Source organism: Leptidea sinapis, chromosome 6 (genome assembly GCF_905404315.1).
Source record: "Leptidea sinapis chromosome 6, ilLepSina1.1, whole genome shotgun sequence".
NCBI lineage: Eukaryota > Metazoa > Arthropoda > Insecta > Lepidoptera > Pieridae > Leptidea > Leptidea sinapis.
Genome location: NC_066270.1, coordinates 6,498,166 through 6,516,540, shown reverse-complemented (window position 1 = coordinate 6,516,540; position 18,375 = coordinate 6,498,166). Strand labels below are relative to the sequence as shown.

The 18,375-nt window shown below is 32.8% G+C and overlaps 1 protein-coding gene across 1 annotated transcript; it reads right to left on the bottom strand.

Annotated features, from left to right (window-relative positions):
* Positions 1-2,415: 2,415 nt before the first annotated feature.
* Positions 2,416-17,691, bottom strand: LOC126965031 (hippocampus abundant transcript 1 protein). The gene has a single exon (XM_050808455.1). The coding sequence runs from the start codon at positions 17,540-17,542 to the stop codon at positions 16,091-16,093; it is 1,452 nt and encodes a 483-aa protein (XP_050664412.1). The 5' UTR covers positions 17,543-17,691; the 3' UTR covers positions 2,416-16,090.
* Between the last annotated feature and the right edge of the window lie 684 nt (positions 17,692-18,375).

The window sequence follows — 18,375 nt, the reverse complement described above, 5'->3', positions numbered from 1 at the left end:
GTGTGAACAATATTGTCGAAGAGCAATTACGTACGAAGTACGAGTTACTCTTGAAAAATGCCTCGCGCGATGATCACTTATAATTCAAGAAAAATTGTGATCAGAATTCATTCAGTTCAAGAAGAAAGAATACTCGTAAACTTTACGGGCTACGGGCTATGTAATAGGATAGCTAGAGTTAAGCTGGGCTTAGCAATATTGTTGTTTTATGATTTAAAAGATGTGCTTGGAGTCTCGTATTAGTTCTTCTCCCCATGTCAAAACCCCTTTACTAAATGCTGCAGCTTCATAACGTTGACCAAGTGCAGTTGTTGCAATTTGTCATGATATCACTCCCTATGGTAAATATATTTCTATTATATTCTATAAATTAGATAAAGCTAGGCATAAAATTCCTATAGTTCTTCAAAAGAACGAAGAAAGCGTTGAATATTTACTTTTATTATTTATCAGGATCATTATTATTATTCTTATCAGGTGATCCATAAACACAGTTCTCAAATCTCAGAAAAAAGGTTACACGATATCTTACATTTGGTCGCCAGTGAAAGCTTTAGTGATATCATAATATCAAAACTGAATATTATATTGGTCTCGGGCAGTAATTACCACCAACCTGAAAAAAATGTAGAGAAAATCATTAGCTAGAAGTTTGAAGGCGTTTCAAATTGACAGTTAAGTTTATTATAATTGTACCTACTTATATTAATACTTTAACGGCCTTACAATTAAAATTGGCATAAAGTTATAACTAATCATAAACCAAGAAAATGTAAAATGTTTACAAATAGACATTATTTTGCACAGTTTATTAAGGCAGCTTGTCATTCGGAAAACTTCAGAATTATCATTGTGTTGACAGTGTTGTCACCCATATTGTAAACATTTAGTATATTCTTTGTTTATGCTTAGTTATAACTATACCAAGTTTATTTGTAAGGCCGTAAAATATTCACAGAGTGTTGCTCACACACGCTCAAAACTATTTATGGTTACAATTAGAAATTAAAATAATATCAAATGGGCGCCAGCTGTCAAAATATAATATGAAACCATTTCCATTGAATAATAATATTGTCTGTTGAATAGACCAAAAGGCGTGGCAGGTAATGAACAGTTTTAGAGTTAAGTTGTTGTAAGAGCTAAGAAGTTCTTAGGTTTGGTGAAATAAATAGTAATAACCAATGCGATATATCTACATATATTATCTTACATCTAAGATTTCGTGGTCAAGGAACTTTGTTTACCGAAATCACGAGATCGAATTCTTCAGCTTCTTTTTTTTTAATTGATTTTGTACTGCTTCAAAGCCCAGCATTGTTCATATAGCCGGCCACTAACATTAGTGTAGGTAGCTACCGCCTGATGATTCCATAAATTAGCAAAATCTTGATATTGTGGGACGGTAGCGGTCTGATTATTTAATATTTGTAGGTAGTGATTGCCAGGTCTGAGAGTGGTTCTAAGTTCAATTGTTAGTTGAATGTTTAATACCTATAAATAAACACAAAGTACACACATCAACATTCAACTTTATGTTAGGATGTGTCCTTAATAACTTCATCCCTCAAAACCTATTTGGAGTCCAAAAATGAGTTGTCTGCAAAAATGTATATATCTGGTTGCCTCTTTCGAAATTTCAAATAAAAATCACTTAATTCATGTTGGTCCATATTTTTATTACTACGGAATAACAGGTATGAATGCTCTCTATGAATGCCTTTTATTGGGCTTAAATTTTCCGAACATTTACCATTGTAGTGTGTATTTAAAAAAATTACACATAATGGTAAAGTAGAGATTTCAACGAACAGAAAACACACCAACTTTTTGAAAAAAGCTGATATTTTGATGGATTAATTATCGATTGAAAATAAGGGTTCTGTATTGATTTATGAATCAAAATAAGGTGAAAAAATAAATATTTCAATTCAAATAAATTAGTGTATTTGAGACATAAAAAAGTAACTTTTCAGCAAACTCTGTATTTTTTTTTTGTAACAAAAATAAAAAACCAAAAACTTGGTTATTTGAATTTTACACATAAATTTTGAGATTATGTGAAAAAAGTGTGAAAACAAAAATTTTAACTGCCATTTAACTTTTTTCCATAGGCCTTGCAGTTTTGCCGGAAATCGAGATTAACCGTTTTTTACCCTTAAACAACCCCCTTTTCCACTTTAGATCAGATCAGACCTCAGATCGTCTGCAATTTACTTTTGTTATATTCTCTTCCATTTCCAAAGGGTTTCATCCTACTATTATTGTTTTTGGTTTCAATAATTATCGACACTGGTCTAATTAGTCAATTAGTGACATTTACCAGTAGGTTCCCCATTATTTTTAAAACACTCAATTTAACTAAATTAAATACTTGTGGGTGGTTTCGATGAAGTACTTACAATAAAACACCAATTAGCTACATACATTTATTAATTTTCAACAAAGAGGCAACATAGGTAATATTGAGTTTCGTATTAATAATTGTCACATTTACGTTGTCAAATTTAGACTGCTAGATTATAACAATGTTTCGATTGAAGTATAAAAATACTATACAATAACTGACAATATTTACCAAAAATCTTAATCTGTAAGGAAAATTTTGATATAAGTAACTACTAACCACAAAAGTTGATTTAAAAAAAAACCTGTATCAAATCCAAAATAACATTTAATATTATTTTTATCTAGCAGTTTAAATTTGTAACGAATAGCAAACCCCGTTGCTTGTTACTTAAATATTTACAAAACTGTTAGGTAGGTATCTATTAACATTTAGGTACATTATTTCACCGTGGGATAACTCAAGAAGCAGTTAGTGCTAAAATAATTTGTATTATCGTCGACGGTAATTTTACCATATCACATAATCCATTCACAGATAATCTTTGTACTTACTAAATAAAAAATATTTGAAGGAAAATAAATACCTCACTCTAGAAATGCAGAATTTCGTCTTATAATATACAGGTTATTTACTATTTACAATAATATTTTCCCCGCATTAAGTTGACAATTTTAAAAGTTCCCATATAAAATAGGTTAAGTATTATATTCTATTTTTAAGAAGGGTTTTGGCGAGAAATCATTATAGAGTGCAAAATATAGTTTAATACCTTATATGTACAGACAATCTTTCATTGTAGTTACGGAAGTAAGCTCCCGACAAATGTTTACATTTTACTTTCTGTAACTTATATTTTAGCGTTGCCCAAAGAAAAAAATAGGAAATTATTATTAACTAATAACTGCAGAACGCTAATTGAGATCTTCAATGACAATATAGCGTGACAATGTTTTCAAGGTATTTTTATGAAACGACCAGCAACGCTTGTATTACACTTATTTAAAAAGGCGGATAATTAGCTACCTCCGTAGAAAGGGGTGTTAAGGATTTGTGGGATAACAAGGGAAATCACAACAGAGCTTATTCAAAGCTCACTATAAAATAGTATTTAAATAAGGATTTACGGCTATAGGAGGAGTAATATTTTTAAATATACTTGGTAATATTTTGTTTTATGCACTATCAACACTAAGTATCCACGCCACGAATAATACAAAAAAACTTTGTCAAAGTTAAGCGCCATAAAGCACCGGTTTTTTATGTGTTATTTGATTTCATAGCAAAAGTACATTTGTTTTGGGTAATAATTTAAGAAGGAAACTGTCGCTGAATCAAAGAGTCTTAAGAGAAACCACAAAAGATAAATTATATGTATTTGCCGATTAACATCTGTAATACTTTAAAAATATCAACTGAAAAGAATGTATTTTAAGGGAAAGTCAGGAATTCATTAAATTTAAGCTGACGGAGTAAATCTATTAAAATATAATCAGGTCCTAAGAAGAAAGATACATTTGGTTTAAAACTTTCTAATCGTCCCTGTTTACCCCGTTTTACTAATAGTAATATATATATACAGTAATGACAAATATTTGGCCAAGAAATAATCTTCTATCAGAGAAGTAGGAACAAAACAATCCCAATGAGTACTTCAACTGTGCAGAAAATTAGTTTTGTTTCCCTTTCACGATTTTTTCTTCTTATATCATGTGAACATAAGTGTATATATATATTGGGCAAAATTCGTCTCAAAATGAATGCAATTAACAGCTAAAGTAATGCTTATTACTTAAAATACGAATGGATTTGACAGCGCAGTTCAGTGAAAATAAGCAATAATGGGCTATTTATGTAATCAACGCCAGGGTTTATTTTGTAACGCTAGAATAAGACAAGTTAGTATTATAAAGTATATTTAACACAGTTAATCATTTTGTTTGTATAAATTTGCGCCACTAATAAAGGCTTCTCGCCTCTGAGCTTTAGAACTCTAAGACTTACTTACAGCCTGAAATCGAATTCTAATATTATATTAGTAAAAATATAATTTTTTCTAAGAAAAACTAATTAAAATAATAATGAAAAATGTCACAAATATTATTTAATGAATATTTGTTTTGATACTCGTTAACCTCGTCGAAGGGTATCTCCCCTATTCCGTTTGTAAGATGCAAAACTCAAACTTACATAATTACCAATAATTCGTTTAACACAGCTTGAGAACAAGCACATCGGTTATACTATACACTTAAAATCTAAAACATTAAATCTATTTTGATATTAGATAAATAACTATTTAGGTGTTAATACAATGGGCTAATGTTTATTACATCCACATAGTTCTCGCGACGCCCGCGGCCAACATAAATAAAATGTCAACAACCCAACACTTATCAAATTAAACAAACTTATTAACTTAACTATTTTACAAATGTATTTACATTTAAATCAGTATTTCTTATAAGTAATTAAATATAATCTGTATTATTATTATACTTGTAAACATTTAGTTTGAGCTACATCTAAACCAGTTAATGTAGCTATTTTTTTATAAAAATATATTTTTTGACAAAGCATCAACTAAAAGCTTTTGTTTTGTTTGTACTTGTATTCCAAAAGTTAACTCCAAGCAATAATTTTGACATAAGCGTCAAATATAAGTTAACTATTATTTTTGTCTATCAGGCAAACAACTACTTGATTGATAAAAAAGTATCAAATAAAAAAAAGCAATAACATTAACACTCAACCATTCACATAATAAAGTAGTACATACCTATTTTTCGCGTGTAACACAATAACTTAGGCCAAAAACATTTTACTTAAATTATTAATTATAACTGAATACGGTTACAATGTTTTATATCGACTCACGTTTTTAATAATCAGCAAATCGATAAAGGAAGATTAATCTGTATTATATCGTACTGAATTTATGTTATTTTATTGACATCATAACGACTGTAAATATGTATTGTAGGTAAGTATACAAACACCGCGTAAAGCAGGAATGATGTACTGTTGTTACAAAAGCCAGGAATCATGTATTACTTTTTTAAATACACAAACACTTCACATCACTGGCCTGTATAAATACCACTGGACATGCTGATCCTTATGTGTGACAGCAAATTTTTTGTGCCTATTTGGAGCGCCACTCGCGAGCGTCCTGGGAACTAATTTTGACGTCTAATACAAATGGCTGCGAACGATACCAAAGCTGAGGAGCCTACAATACTCTGACGTATTTTTGCATTTTGATTTAATTTCGTTGGTTTTCCGTGTTATTTATACTTCAAGAATCAATGTATTTAAGTACACTTTTTTTGTAAATAGTTTCCCACCATCTATCGATGTTTGCTGAGGTTGTCATCACTAGTTTTAGTACTGCAGACTCTCGCTAACAGCGCCAAACTGGCGAATATAAAAATACATAACAGCACTTTGACAGCCGCCAGTCCAGTGCTGTCTGCCATGTCTGTCGTAGAAGTCATTATTAGCTCTGAGCAATGATGCAGATGACACGGGTACTGATAGCGTGCTTTGAATGATATGAAAATGGTTGAGCTTACATCTCCCCAATGAGGGTAGTGCGGTTAGACTATTTATAAGAGATCTCACAAATACTTCAATCTATATAAATGAATCTACTTCAATCTAGCCATTTCGACCACTATGGATATATAATTTGTTTTGCTTTTCCGAATTTGTTGATTCGAAATCAAAACAGATATTATATAGGTAGTCTTTACGTACAGAATCAATTAAATAATGGAATACCATCAAAGTCTTATCATTATTATAAAATTTATATCTATATTAAAAGGGTTTATTATATCAGACTACCGGTGTCATTCCATAACTTGTTCTATGTTTTATTTTATACATCTTGAATCAGATTAAGTATAATTATTTAAAGTTATTGGAATAAAAATATATTAAAAGGGTATATATAATTTCATTGAACAAATAGATTCTTAGTAATAAATATATATTTTATGTATTATAGATTCCATATTGATAAAGACTATAATAAATAGATTAACTTTTAGTATCGAAATGTAACGTGAGATTAACAGAATTTATTATTGATTATTTATTCAATTGAAACTGTTCACAAGGTTAGCTATGAATTTTAAATTGCTCTCAATAACTACTTTTGAGTGTAGTTATGAAGGGATGGCAAATAAAAATTATAATAACAGAATATATTGTGGAAGGAGCTTTAATTTTTAATCACTATTCGGATGGAAACCCACAAAAAAAGAATTCAGTATCTTAATTTAGTACTGTAAGAATACGTGGGTAGATAATAGGAAACTGCAACTCTTTGTAAGACTATTGTCCAAAATGGAGTCACGAATCTCCGCTGACGTCATGGCCACGTCATAGATTTGCTTTTAATAATTGCTCACGAGTGAACAATTGTTATAATTTGCAATTCACTGATATGTCTGACTATTAAATGATAGCATTACATCACAAATCAAGAAAGCTGAGCTTAATGAGAGACTAGACAGTGCTTTAAGGCAGTAGTAATACTAAAGGCTTTAGACTACAGTCGTTGGAAATAACAAAACAGTTAGTCTTTAAAATGTTATTTTCGTCAATAAATGAACGCTTGCGTGCATATACTACATTCGGTAATTATGGCCTATATAGTTAAATAATTAATTCAATTCACTCAACAGGAAAGCAGCACTATTCCAACACGATCTCTTTCACTGACTCGATCGAGCTTAAACCTCTGTCAGAATAGCTTACAACTGTTCATGGTAAAAGCTTGAAGTACTTCTCGCATCATAAGTCATTAGCCCACCCCACGCTCTACGATGGTGCATTTTGAAGGAAGATTCCAAAACAAGTTGATATTTCGTTGAAATAGGCAATATTCTTTGTTTTCAAATAAATATCAACACTTTTTTGCTATGATTTATTCTGACTTTGAAATCCTTGTGCCACCTTGCCCCCATAATACATTCCTGTTATTGTCAGGTCATAAGAAATATGAGGCCGCTAGCCGATAATGACACACAAATACATAATAAAACGTTGACATGTATTTATCTTGCTCCTAGGAGCGCTTACTTCTTACACGAGGTAAACAATTGATTTGCAACGTCTTATGCATCAAATTTCCGTTGATAATTCCCATATACATGCTTTGGGCAATACGGACGTGAAGCGTAACCATAAACTTATTACATTACATTACCGTAGAATACGAACCCTGTGTGAAAGGGAGATAATATCCTCACATAAAAAAACTAGGTGTGACAAAGAAACGGAATAGATGAAGACTATGAAATCGTTTTGAAACAATTTAGTGTCCATTAGTCTCCTGTCAAATCGGACCGTGTTTTAATTTTAAAAATCTGATTACCTATTATGATGAACATACATACATGAAACTTGAAACTTTACTCCTAAAACTAAAACATTATGGAGTGAAAAATAGAGCCCTAAATCTGTTAAAATTCAGTTCAGATAGTCGATGTAAATGGCAAACGGTCTTAGGGTAAACCTGTGGGAATAGGTGTTCCACAGGGTTCTATTCTCGGCCCTTTCTTGTTTCTTATATATAAAAACGATCTACCGTTTGTGGTAGATGATAGCCATGAGATTGTATTGTTTGTTGATGATACTTCACTTATTTTTAAAGTGAAGCGGCGTGCGGATATTGATGACGAGGTAAGCAATGCACTCTCAAAGATAGTGCGTTGGTTTGAAACGAATAATCTGCACTTAAACAGTAAAAAAACAAAGTGTTTACGGTTCATTACACCAAACATAGCGGAGATACAAACCAACGTACTTATAAATGACCAGAGATTGGAACTTGTGGACACTACGGTCTTCTTGGGTATCACGTTAGATAAAAAGCTTCAGTGGGGTCCACATATTACCCATCTAGCAGATAGACTCAGCTCTGCGGCATATGCAGTTAGAAAGATTAGAGAGTACACGAATGTTGCGACCGCTAGATTAGTGTACTTTAGTTATTTTCACAGCATCATGACGTACAGTATATTACTATGGGGTCATGCTGCTGACATTGATATAGTGTTTGCACTGCAAAAGAGAGCTGTTCGTGTATATATCAGCTTGGTTTTAGACAGTCTCTCAAAGAAAAATTTAAAGAAATAAATATTATGACTTATCATTGTCAGTACATTTATGAAAATTTAATATATGTTCACAAAAATCGTCACCTTTTTGCTCTTAATAGTGATTTTCATTATTACAACACTAGAAATAAGGGATTGCTTGTAACTAATTCTAGTAGGCTTCATAAGATACATAATAGCTTTAAGGGTAAATGTATACACTTCTACAATAAAGTCCCAGCCACTGTTCAGGCATTATCTATAAATAAATTTAAATGTTTTATAAAAAAATGGCTCTGTCGTAAATGCTATTACTCCACTGCTGAATATCTAAATGATCGGACAGCCTGGGACTAGATTGTGATTATTTTATAGCGATAGAAATGACTGTACAATATTGTATATTTTTTATTGAAAAGAGCGCAAAAAAAAGAATGCTGGGAGAGTTTCTTGCGCCGCTTCTTCTCTCTCAGAGCGCCATTTGTTTCCGAAGCGGTAGTAGTGAGAAAATAAATGCCTTTTATGCCTTTACAGCACCTTCTTCTTTCCAGCAAAGGAAAGAATAGGTACCGACAACCTCACGCCTGCTTGGTTGCGTTGATTCAGAGAAACTTATTTCGTGATTTTAATAGCTCTAAACAAAGTATAATTTATTTTAAATTATGTACTTTTGTATTTAGAGTCCATGAAAACTGCTCTATTAAGGCTGGGGACCGAGCAGATAGCCTAGGAATCGTTCGGAGCCAGGCTACCTCATACGCACAAGATCGCCATAGTTTTAATTCAAAATAAGAAGTATCTTTAATTTATTACAAGCATTATACAATTTTCTTTACAAAACTTTGTCATGTTAAATAGTGTTGGTGTACAATTAATAAATTTTCATACAATTTTTACCTAAATTGAATAATTAGCATTGCTCCAACTGTAAAGTAAGGGGTAGTTTGGTGATTTTTTTGCACTGTCTATAAAAAAAATAAATGTAAAGAAAAAATGTATTTTCTTCTCATATTCTGTCGATATATCATTATTTTTTGTAAAAATATAAGCTTTATATAAACTGCCAAGAAATTGTTACAAATTATGCACTATTTTGGCGATTGCTTGGGATAGTAGCCTTAAATAAGTATTTTATTAAAACAACAATGCTAGCACTGTACTGGCTCCCGACAGATAATGGTGCCCCTTTGGTACCACCACCACCCATCACGACTGCATCCTGTGCACAGGAGCCTCCCACTGGTAACTTTAGTTATTAATACAGACAAAGCGACATTAGTCATAATGTGTAATACTGGTATTATACTGTATTCGTCATAAGCTTCCATTGATAATATTATCACGTCGTAAACATTATCATATTTTACAAAAACAATTTTCAATAATCAATATTTTGCGCTGTAATATTGAAGCCAATGACTTTCAAAAATAAAAGTGCTAAACCTCTCACGGCATTGAGCCTGTTATAAAGGCTTGCATCGAAATAACACAGGTTTGTGCCCTGTACATATATCTACATGGCAATTTTTTGTGGAAGGCAAATGAAGTTATCAGAAACGTTCATATGTCTACTAGCATACGTTGACAGGACACGGTGCGTACAAGTATTGAAACATGGCCGGTTTTATAATTTAGTGTCACCTCCGATAACTTGTGAACAACAGTTAAGAACATGCGGGACGCATGTTGAAACTGTGAAAATAACCAAATCGTAATTTTCACAGTTTGCATACGAGTTACGATAATAAGTTACTTACGGCCGTTCCCAATATACTATCTACAGATAGAGACAAATTACTACCTTCTACTGTCAGTAATTAGCTGTCAATAATCTGAAGCTGTCCCAATATACCCGATAAGTATTTCTTATCGCCTTATATTGGGACGCGTGAATTGCAATTTACATACAAACTTTATATCGCTGGTAAGCTATACGTCATTCCATTGACAGTCAGCGTGCACGGATATACCGTCGATAAGTTTATTGGGATAGAAAAGTCAACGATAGTTAAGATTTTTATCACAAGTAAGAGAAAGACGAATATTGGGAACGGCCGTTAAGTTACCGTACCCGGTCAAGTTGATCGTCACTTTGAGCCCACCAAGTTACAATTTTTTTTTGTTAATTGATACTTACGGGATCTCTGACTAGCTGTGCTACGCGATAATATTATAATATAGCAAACGTCAACTTTCGTAATTATAATCAGATATTATTTACTAGCTGACCCGGCAAACGTTGTTTTGCCATATAAAGTATAATTCACGCGATAGTTTTATAAGTAATAAAATATTGCCTATATTATAGCCTGTACATCATTTTGTTCTATTGTCAATAGTTTTTGCAGCGCACGCAAAAATAGGTTTTCGATTTTACACCTTGAGTTACAAAATAGCAATTTTATTACGGATCCCTAATTTTGAAAAAAAAACATATATATACAGCCTATAGCATAGGACTACCCAACACTGAAAGAATCATTCAAATCGGACCAGTAGTACCAGAGATTAGCGCGTTCAAATAAACAAACAAACACTGCAGCTTTATAATATTAGTATAGATTATAAATATACACAGCGGATCTTATATATATTTATTTATTACAGCTTTGACATTACAATGACTAAATAAAATAATGGTCTCACAATACCATCAAGATGGTTTGTCTGTGGAATCTGACCTTTCTTTATTATAACATTTAGTAACTTAAATAGATGTAAAGTTATGGAGTTTTATTTATAAACGTGTAGGTGAAAATTTTTATACAACATTATTTAGCATTACTAAGAACTCTTATTATTTAAATGTTGATATATTATAATCATCTAAAATTGCCTAATCATTCTGCATTTTGTTTTGGTTTGCTGAATTCAGTTGTGCCATGTATAGTATTGATAGGTACGAATGTTTTACATAACCATTTAAATCGAATCTTTGCTGATAAACGATGACTATATTGAAAGACCGATGCCGATGAAAACGAACGGGCGTTTAGTGAATTTCATCACCACATGAACACCAAGACACTTCATTTTCGATGCTTCATTGAAGGACCGAAAATCAAAGCAAAAATCAACAGTCTAATTTAATCTCCAACGTATTTTGCCTTGTTCTTTAATAAACTATCTGCTAGTTGGGCATATCCGGACACCACTGAAGCTATTTATCTAACGTGATACCCAAAAATACCGTAGTGTTCACAAGTTCCAATCTCTGGTCATTTATAAGTACGTTGGTTTGTTTGTACCTCAGCTGTATTTGGTATAGCTGACTTGCAATGATATAAAGGGACTGGGAACTGGGAGAGTTTCTTGCGCCGCTTCTTCTCTCTCAGAGCGCCATTTGTTTCCGAAGCGGTAGTAGTATAAGAAATGACATCAAAAAGAATTCTAAAGGAATCAATTTTGAGAAAATAAATACCTTTTATGCCTTTTAATATAGATAAATACTCGTCTTTAAACCAATAACACAGCACATGTGGTATCTGGAACCATGCCAATATCACTCAAACTTTTCCATACGAGCACGATAGCACAATGTACATTATAAATAATTCGAATGTTTCTTATTTTCCCCATACTTATTTTAATTTTGGATCTGAATCAGTACGGATCGGTATTCTTAAATTTCTTTCAGACGTGCCTATATTTTATGTCCATATGTACTGGAGTGGTAGATCATTGCCGCGACGTAATGCCTTCTACTTTTTTTTAAATATATAATTATTTTGTGAATATTTGTGATATTGAATAATTGTGAAATATATAATTATTCTTATTTCATTATAATTTACAATACACCTGTAGATTTATACAGGCTCTACGGAACAACCTCGCCATAATTAAAAATATTTTCAACGCGATAATTTGATTTGCATGTGTCGTATTAAATGTTTTATTACTTATAGTGTAATTAATGATCTTGTATCGACTGGCAGGCTACTGCAGCACTGCATACAGCCGCCGCGAGTAACACGCTCATTTCCCGCGCAATTCGGGTCAATGTCAATGTTTTGTTATGTATTGAGTTAAATAACAGACATTGCTCACATACCTTACATTCTTCTCTTTTGGATGAACTTGATTTATTTGAGAATGACGTTGTTGCGTTATTTTTTCGTCAAATAAAAAGATAAAATTGGTTTCTGCTTTAGCATAAGTAAAGGATTCAAAAGTTCGATGCACATTTAATACGATCTGAGACCTATGATTTTAATCACTATCGTGATCAATTTAATTAAGCAAACGTAAAGAGTTTCGCGTGTGATTAAATAACAGATATTGTTTTATCATGATAACCTCTATAGCAGGAAAACTTATTATTCTTAACAATAATCTAGTTGAGGAATTTCCGAATATTCATTCTATTTCGACAATAAAAACCAGTTATATTACACAATCATTGACAGCCTTTAGAACATCTAATATGTAGTTTGGAACAAGGACATTACACAATTGATGTCAAACAGATCATCTGCATATAATATTGATAATAATAAAAAAGGGGCCAAATATGAGTCGGACTCGCCCATGAATTCCCATGGGTTCCGTAGCAGCAAATAACACAAGAAAAAAAGTTTATATACAAAGGAAAATTATTGAAATGGAAAAGGCAAAAAATCTCAAAATCATACAGTGCAAATGAGCTCTCATCATTTATACGTATTAACAAAACTAATTACTAGATCATGTTCACACGATTCACGTACATCATATTTTTTTTTAGTTTTACCATTCTCTTATTTTAGAAGTTGTTTGTCATTTTACCACTTTGGAGGTGTCTTTTGCGCAAACTATTCAGTTTAGAAAATAATGATGTAGAAACTTCAATATCATTTTTGAAGACTTAAATGCGGTTCACAGAATACATCTTGTTACCAAGTTTCAATAGTATAGTTTTTTTTATGAAATAGGACAAACAAGTGTCAAGTCACCTGTTGTTAAGTGATCACCGTCGCCCACATTCTCTTGCACCACCAGAGGAATCACAGGAGCGTTGCATAGTTAATTAATTATAGTTAGTTAATAACTTATAGTTTTGGACAAAAGTGGCTATGACATGCACAGACAGACATGATGAATCTATAAGTTTTCCGTTTTTTGCCATTTGGCTATGGAACCCTAATAATGAGTTGTAGCATATGGAACTGACAAATACAATTAAAAAAGCAACAAGACAAACAGTACACAAAGAAAGAGACAAAAATATGGGTTGTTGTGCTAAGCACTGATTACCAAGTTTGGTAGAGAAAAGCCAAAAAAAAAAATGCTTTAGTCACAACACTACAAAGCTGCCAAATAAAAGCTGGAAGTGCAGAAATAAAACAAATAGTTTCATACAAAACTATGTTGTGTGATAGAATCTGAAAGAATAGCACCAAAAACTCTATAACAAATGTATAACTGTTTTATTTCCAACAGTGTTATCAAACACTCCATTCAAGTTAATTCTGTTGAACAGCAAATATAACATGATAGCAATATACAACTGCATGTAATAAACAGGTAATAAAAAATAATTCACATTTTTAGACAATAAAACAAAACTAACTAATAATTCCATCAAAGTAGACTTCTGCCATTTTTCTAGCATGTAGTAATAAAACTTTAGGAGTAATAACTATAAACTATTTCATCTGTGAAAATATCCCATATAGGGGATCGATTCCAAAACCCTACCAGCCCTTTTATTAATATCTTATCAAAATTCACCTAAATTTGTGACAAAACAGCAGATTAAGTTCTGCATACTGTAGGGGCTCAATGTAAGTCTTTTTAAAAGGCAAAGGTCTAAAGCAACTAATACTATAAAAAAAGCTGTCAAATAACTGCTTTTAAACATTCTCACAAAAAAACTGTTATTTGACAGCTTTTTTGTGATTGCTGAAGGGAGAATGTTTATTTTTTAGCACATCCATAAATTTGGAGGTACTAATATAAATTATTGTCATAGTGTCATGTCTTACGGAATTATATTGTGGGGTAGGGCTGCAGATATTGAAAACAAATTTGTGCTGCATAAAAGAGCAATTCAAGCAGTCTATAAAATGTGTTCAAGGGATTCATTGAGAGAAAAGTTTAGTGAAATAAATATTATGACAGTACACTGCCAGTACATATACGAGCACCTCCTATACACCCATAAAAATATTAGCCAAATTAAAAAGAATAGTGATGTACACAGTGTCAATACTCGAAACAAACATAAACTCGCAATTCCATCTACTAGGCTCCGTAAAATTGCTAAATCTTTTAAGGTGGATTGTGTTGTATTTAATAATAAACTCCCAAATGAAATTAAAATGTTACCTATAAAAAAATTTAAATGTATCGTAAAAAATAAATTAACATCTAAGGCCTATTATAGCGTGAAAGATTATTTGAATGATAAAGATAGTTGGAATTAATGTTCTAAATTTTGTTAATGAATATTGTGTTACTCATTTGAATGCTATTGTAACTTTTGTACTTCATCCTGGCTTGCACTAAATAACTTATAAAGTTTTACAGTGAATAAAGATTTTTTGACTTTGACTTTGACTATTAAATTTGAATATTTAATCCTAGATGTGAGGGATATCACTCAAAAATAATCTTTATACTAAATTTCTTTGCTAATCTTAGTAATTTTGTTAGTTAATTTTTTAAAATATAAATGTGATTAGACCATTGTAGGATGAAGGAGGTAGCTATCACCTAAAAAAGGATCATGAGCCTCCAAAGGTAATCCTGAATGAATTGTTTGCTTCATTAAAGGACAAAAATTGAGATGGGCAGGACATTTATTGAGAATGGATGACTACAGAGATGTAAATATTCTCTTAGATTGGACTCCTCATCAACCACAGCCAAGGGGAAGGCTGAAATTTAACAGTTTTGGTAAACATAACTTTCACAGAGTGTTAAGAAGACAACTGGGGGGTAACAAAAGATTTGTTTTAAGGAATAGGATATGCAAGTCATAGGTCATTTTGATGTTAAATGAAAACCTATTTACTATTTATTTTGAAGACCCATATAAAGAGAAATAAGGTCAACAAGTTATAATAATAATTAACTCAATTTAAATAATTAGTAGTAACTAAAAGTATATTTGTATTTCTATTAATACTTTTTTGGGATGTGATGAGTCAAGTGCAGTGGTGATCAGTAACATTACATCAGAAAATAATTAATGATTACATCTAATAATACAGTATTGGAGTTTAAACACAATTGCTCAAATAAATAAATAAATCTTGAATTATATGGAAAATTAAATTGTAAATAATACTGAAGAATATTTCAAATTTTAACCACACTCTATACCTTATTATCTATTTGTAAATAAGGTAAGTAGAAGATATAAGCTCAAATTATGAATATAGTGATTACTAATGATTTCAAATGATTTATTGTAACACTTCTTTGCACCCCGAGCATTGGAGAATCATTGAAGAACAGTCATTAAATAGCTATAAAAAATAACAGTGACACATAAATAGATGGATATCGGAATGTAGTCTATACTGTCATAGAAATAACTCACATTTATCACTGAGTTTGCTTTGGTACTTTGCTAAATGCATTCTTCCTTCCCCACTCTCAGCCGGAGAACTTAAACACTGGCAGCTCTGCCAGCTTTGGCCGCTAGCTAGAGGGCAGCTGACTCAGGTGCCATCAGAGGGGACAGAGGTCCAGCAACTCGGCGTCCATGTTCCATTTCAAACCGTAAATCAGGGGGAGATCGGCGGACAGTTGGAGTCCCATCCTCAGGCAAAAATGCCGCCACAAGCAATGCACATATAACTAATAGTGCTCCCAACACAAAAGGTGGTCCAGGTACCATTCTTATGTATTTATCATCATCTGGATGGCCTTCAATTCCTGTGACTGCATGTTCTTCATTCAAATCAACATGAAACAGGTAGAATATTACACCAAACATGGCAGGACCAAGACCATTGCAGAGCCCTCTCACTCCAGTCACCATGCCCTGCACTACGCCTTGTCTATCAGCTCGACTATTCACAGACACATATGCACTAATAGCTGGGTAGGTGAGGGAGCCCAGAGCAGCCAGCACACCTGCAGCCCACATCATCCATGTTCTGCTTCCAAATCCATACCACATCAGTTGCAGCATCTCAAACAATAGTCCAACCATTATAGTATGCTTTGCTCCCAAATTCTTCATAAGGAACCCTAAAACTACTTGTACAGCAATGCTAAGTACCCCCACAATTGCAATAAATATGGCCACCTGCACCACACCAAATCCCATCACTAGTTTCAAATACACAAATATACAAGAATACTGGCCAGCTTCAGGAAGATATGATAAGAACACTGCCACACACAACATGAGCACTGTACGGTCTGCACCAACTTTTCTCAGTGCTGCAAATGGATCGGCCTGCTCCCAACTTATAGCAGGACCCCAGCCACTAGGACGGACCTTCTCAGGGAGGCTTTCAGGTACTGCAACCATAATAAAGAATACGTCGAGAACAGCGACAGCCGTAGCGAAGGCAACAACCAGCGCCTCGCCATACAAGTCCATCAGATAAGCACCAAGGGCAGGTGATATCACCATGCTGGCTGCAAAAGTCGCGGACACTAGGCCGTACGCTCGAGAGCGCTCTGCTTCTGTGGTGACGTCGGCCACGTACGCGAACACTATCGAGAAGGTCACAGCAAACACTCCGCTAATACTGATCATGGCAAAGAACCACCACGTATTGATTGTCATCAGCGGTATTGGGGCACACGTAAAGAATACAGTCACTAGGAGGAAAAATTTTCTTCCCCACACGTCGGATAGTGCTCCAATCAGCGGTGCAGACAGAAATGATAATATTCCTTTTATGCCCATGATGAGGCCGTTCATTAAAAATGTATGATCCGGGAATGTTGCATTTAATACTGATATTATGGGCATCGTTAACAAACCCCATGCGAAGAATTCCAAAAATATCACGACCAGAGCGTGGAATACAGAAGGCTCACCGATGCCCGTCATTGTCATAATCCCGTCTTTCATAACAGTTTTTCTATTTCGTATCACCATTTCTACTTCAGTTTTTGTTGTCTTCGTGGGCGTCATTTACGATTTTATAAAATGTTGATCCTATTGAACTAATAATTACATATTGAAAACTTAAATATTATCTATATTTTCTACATTGAAATACACTTGAAAACTTCGTCGGGGCAACATCAAAACTGCGATGAGTGATCAACACAACTGATAGTTTCAAAAGTCACTTTTTCTCTAAAAGTCATTGTCAAAACTCAAAAGTACACACAAGTATTTTTTTTCTTTTTCAGACCATCCATGAAAAAGGGGTAACTAGTTGGAGATCTTGAGAAGGTATACTTGAAAGAAGAAATAAATAAAAACGGATTTGGAAAATTAATTCACATTAATTTAGTGTTAAATAAATATATACAGTTATGTATTAGGATTACTAAGCAAAACATAATGATAAAAGACTAAACTTGTAAATTAAACACTCAAATATAAATAAAAAATATACAATTGTGATATTTATTTTCAATTTAGAGATGTGAAGAGTAAAAAAAGAACTATACTTCATTTTGTGATACACATAAAATTACCCCACAAGATGTAACCAGACAAACATTATTATGTACGTATGTGTAATGTAAGATGTTTAATGTGGTGCCTGCAAGTTAACCATTTTTTTCAAAATATATTATAAGCAGACCCCCCGTTATTGTACCGAGTAAGCCTATAAAAAGAGCGCGGTCGGACTGCCTCGTTTACTTGCTTGGACGCTCTTGGTGAGGACAGCATTTTCATTTAAATATCTTTAAATTGTACTTGTGAATTGTACTTGTTGATTGGATACTTTAATAAATAACTATTTGTAATACTAATTGCTCAGTTAGATAAATTATACTTTGATTCCATAA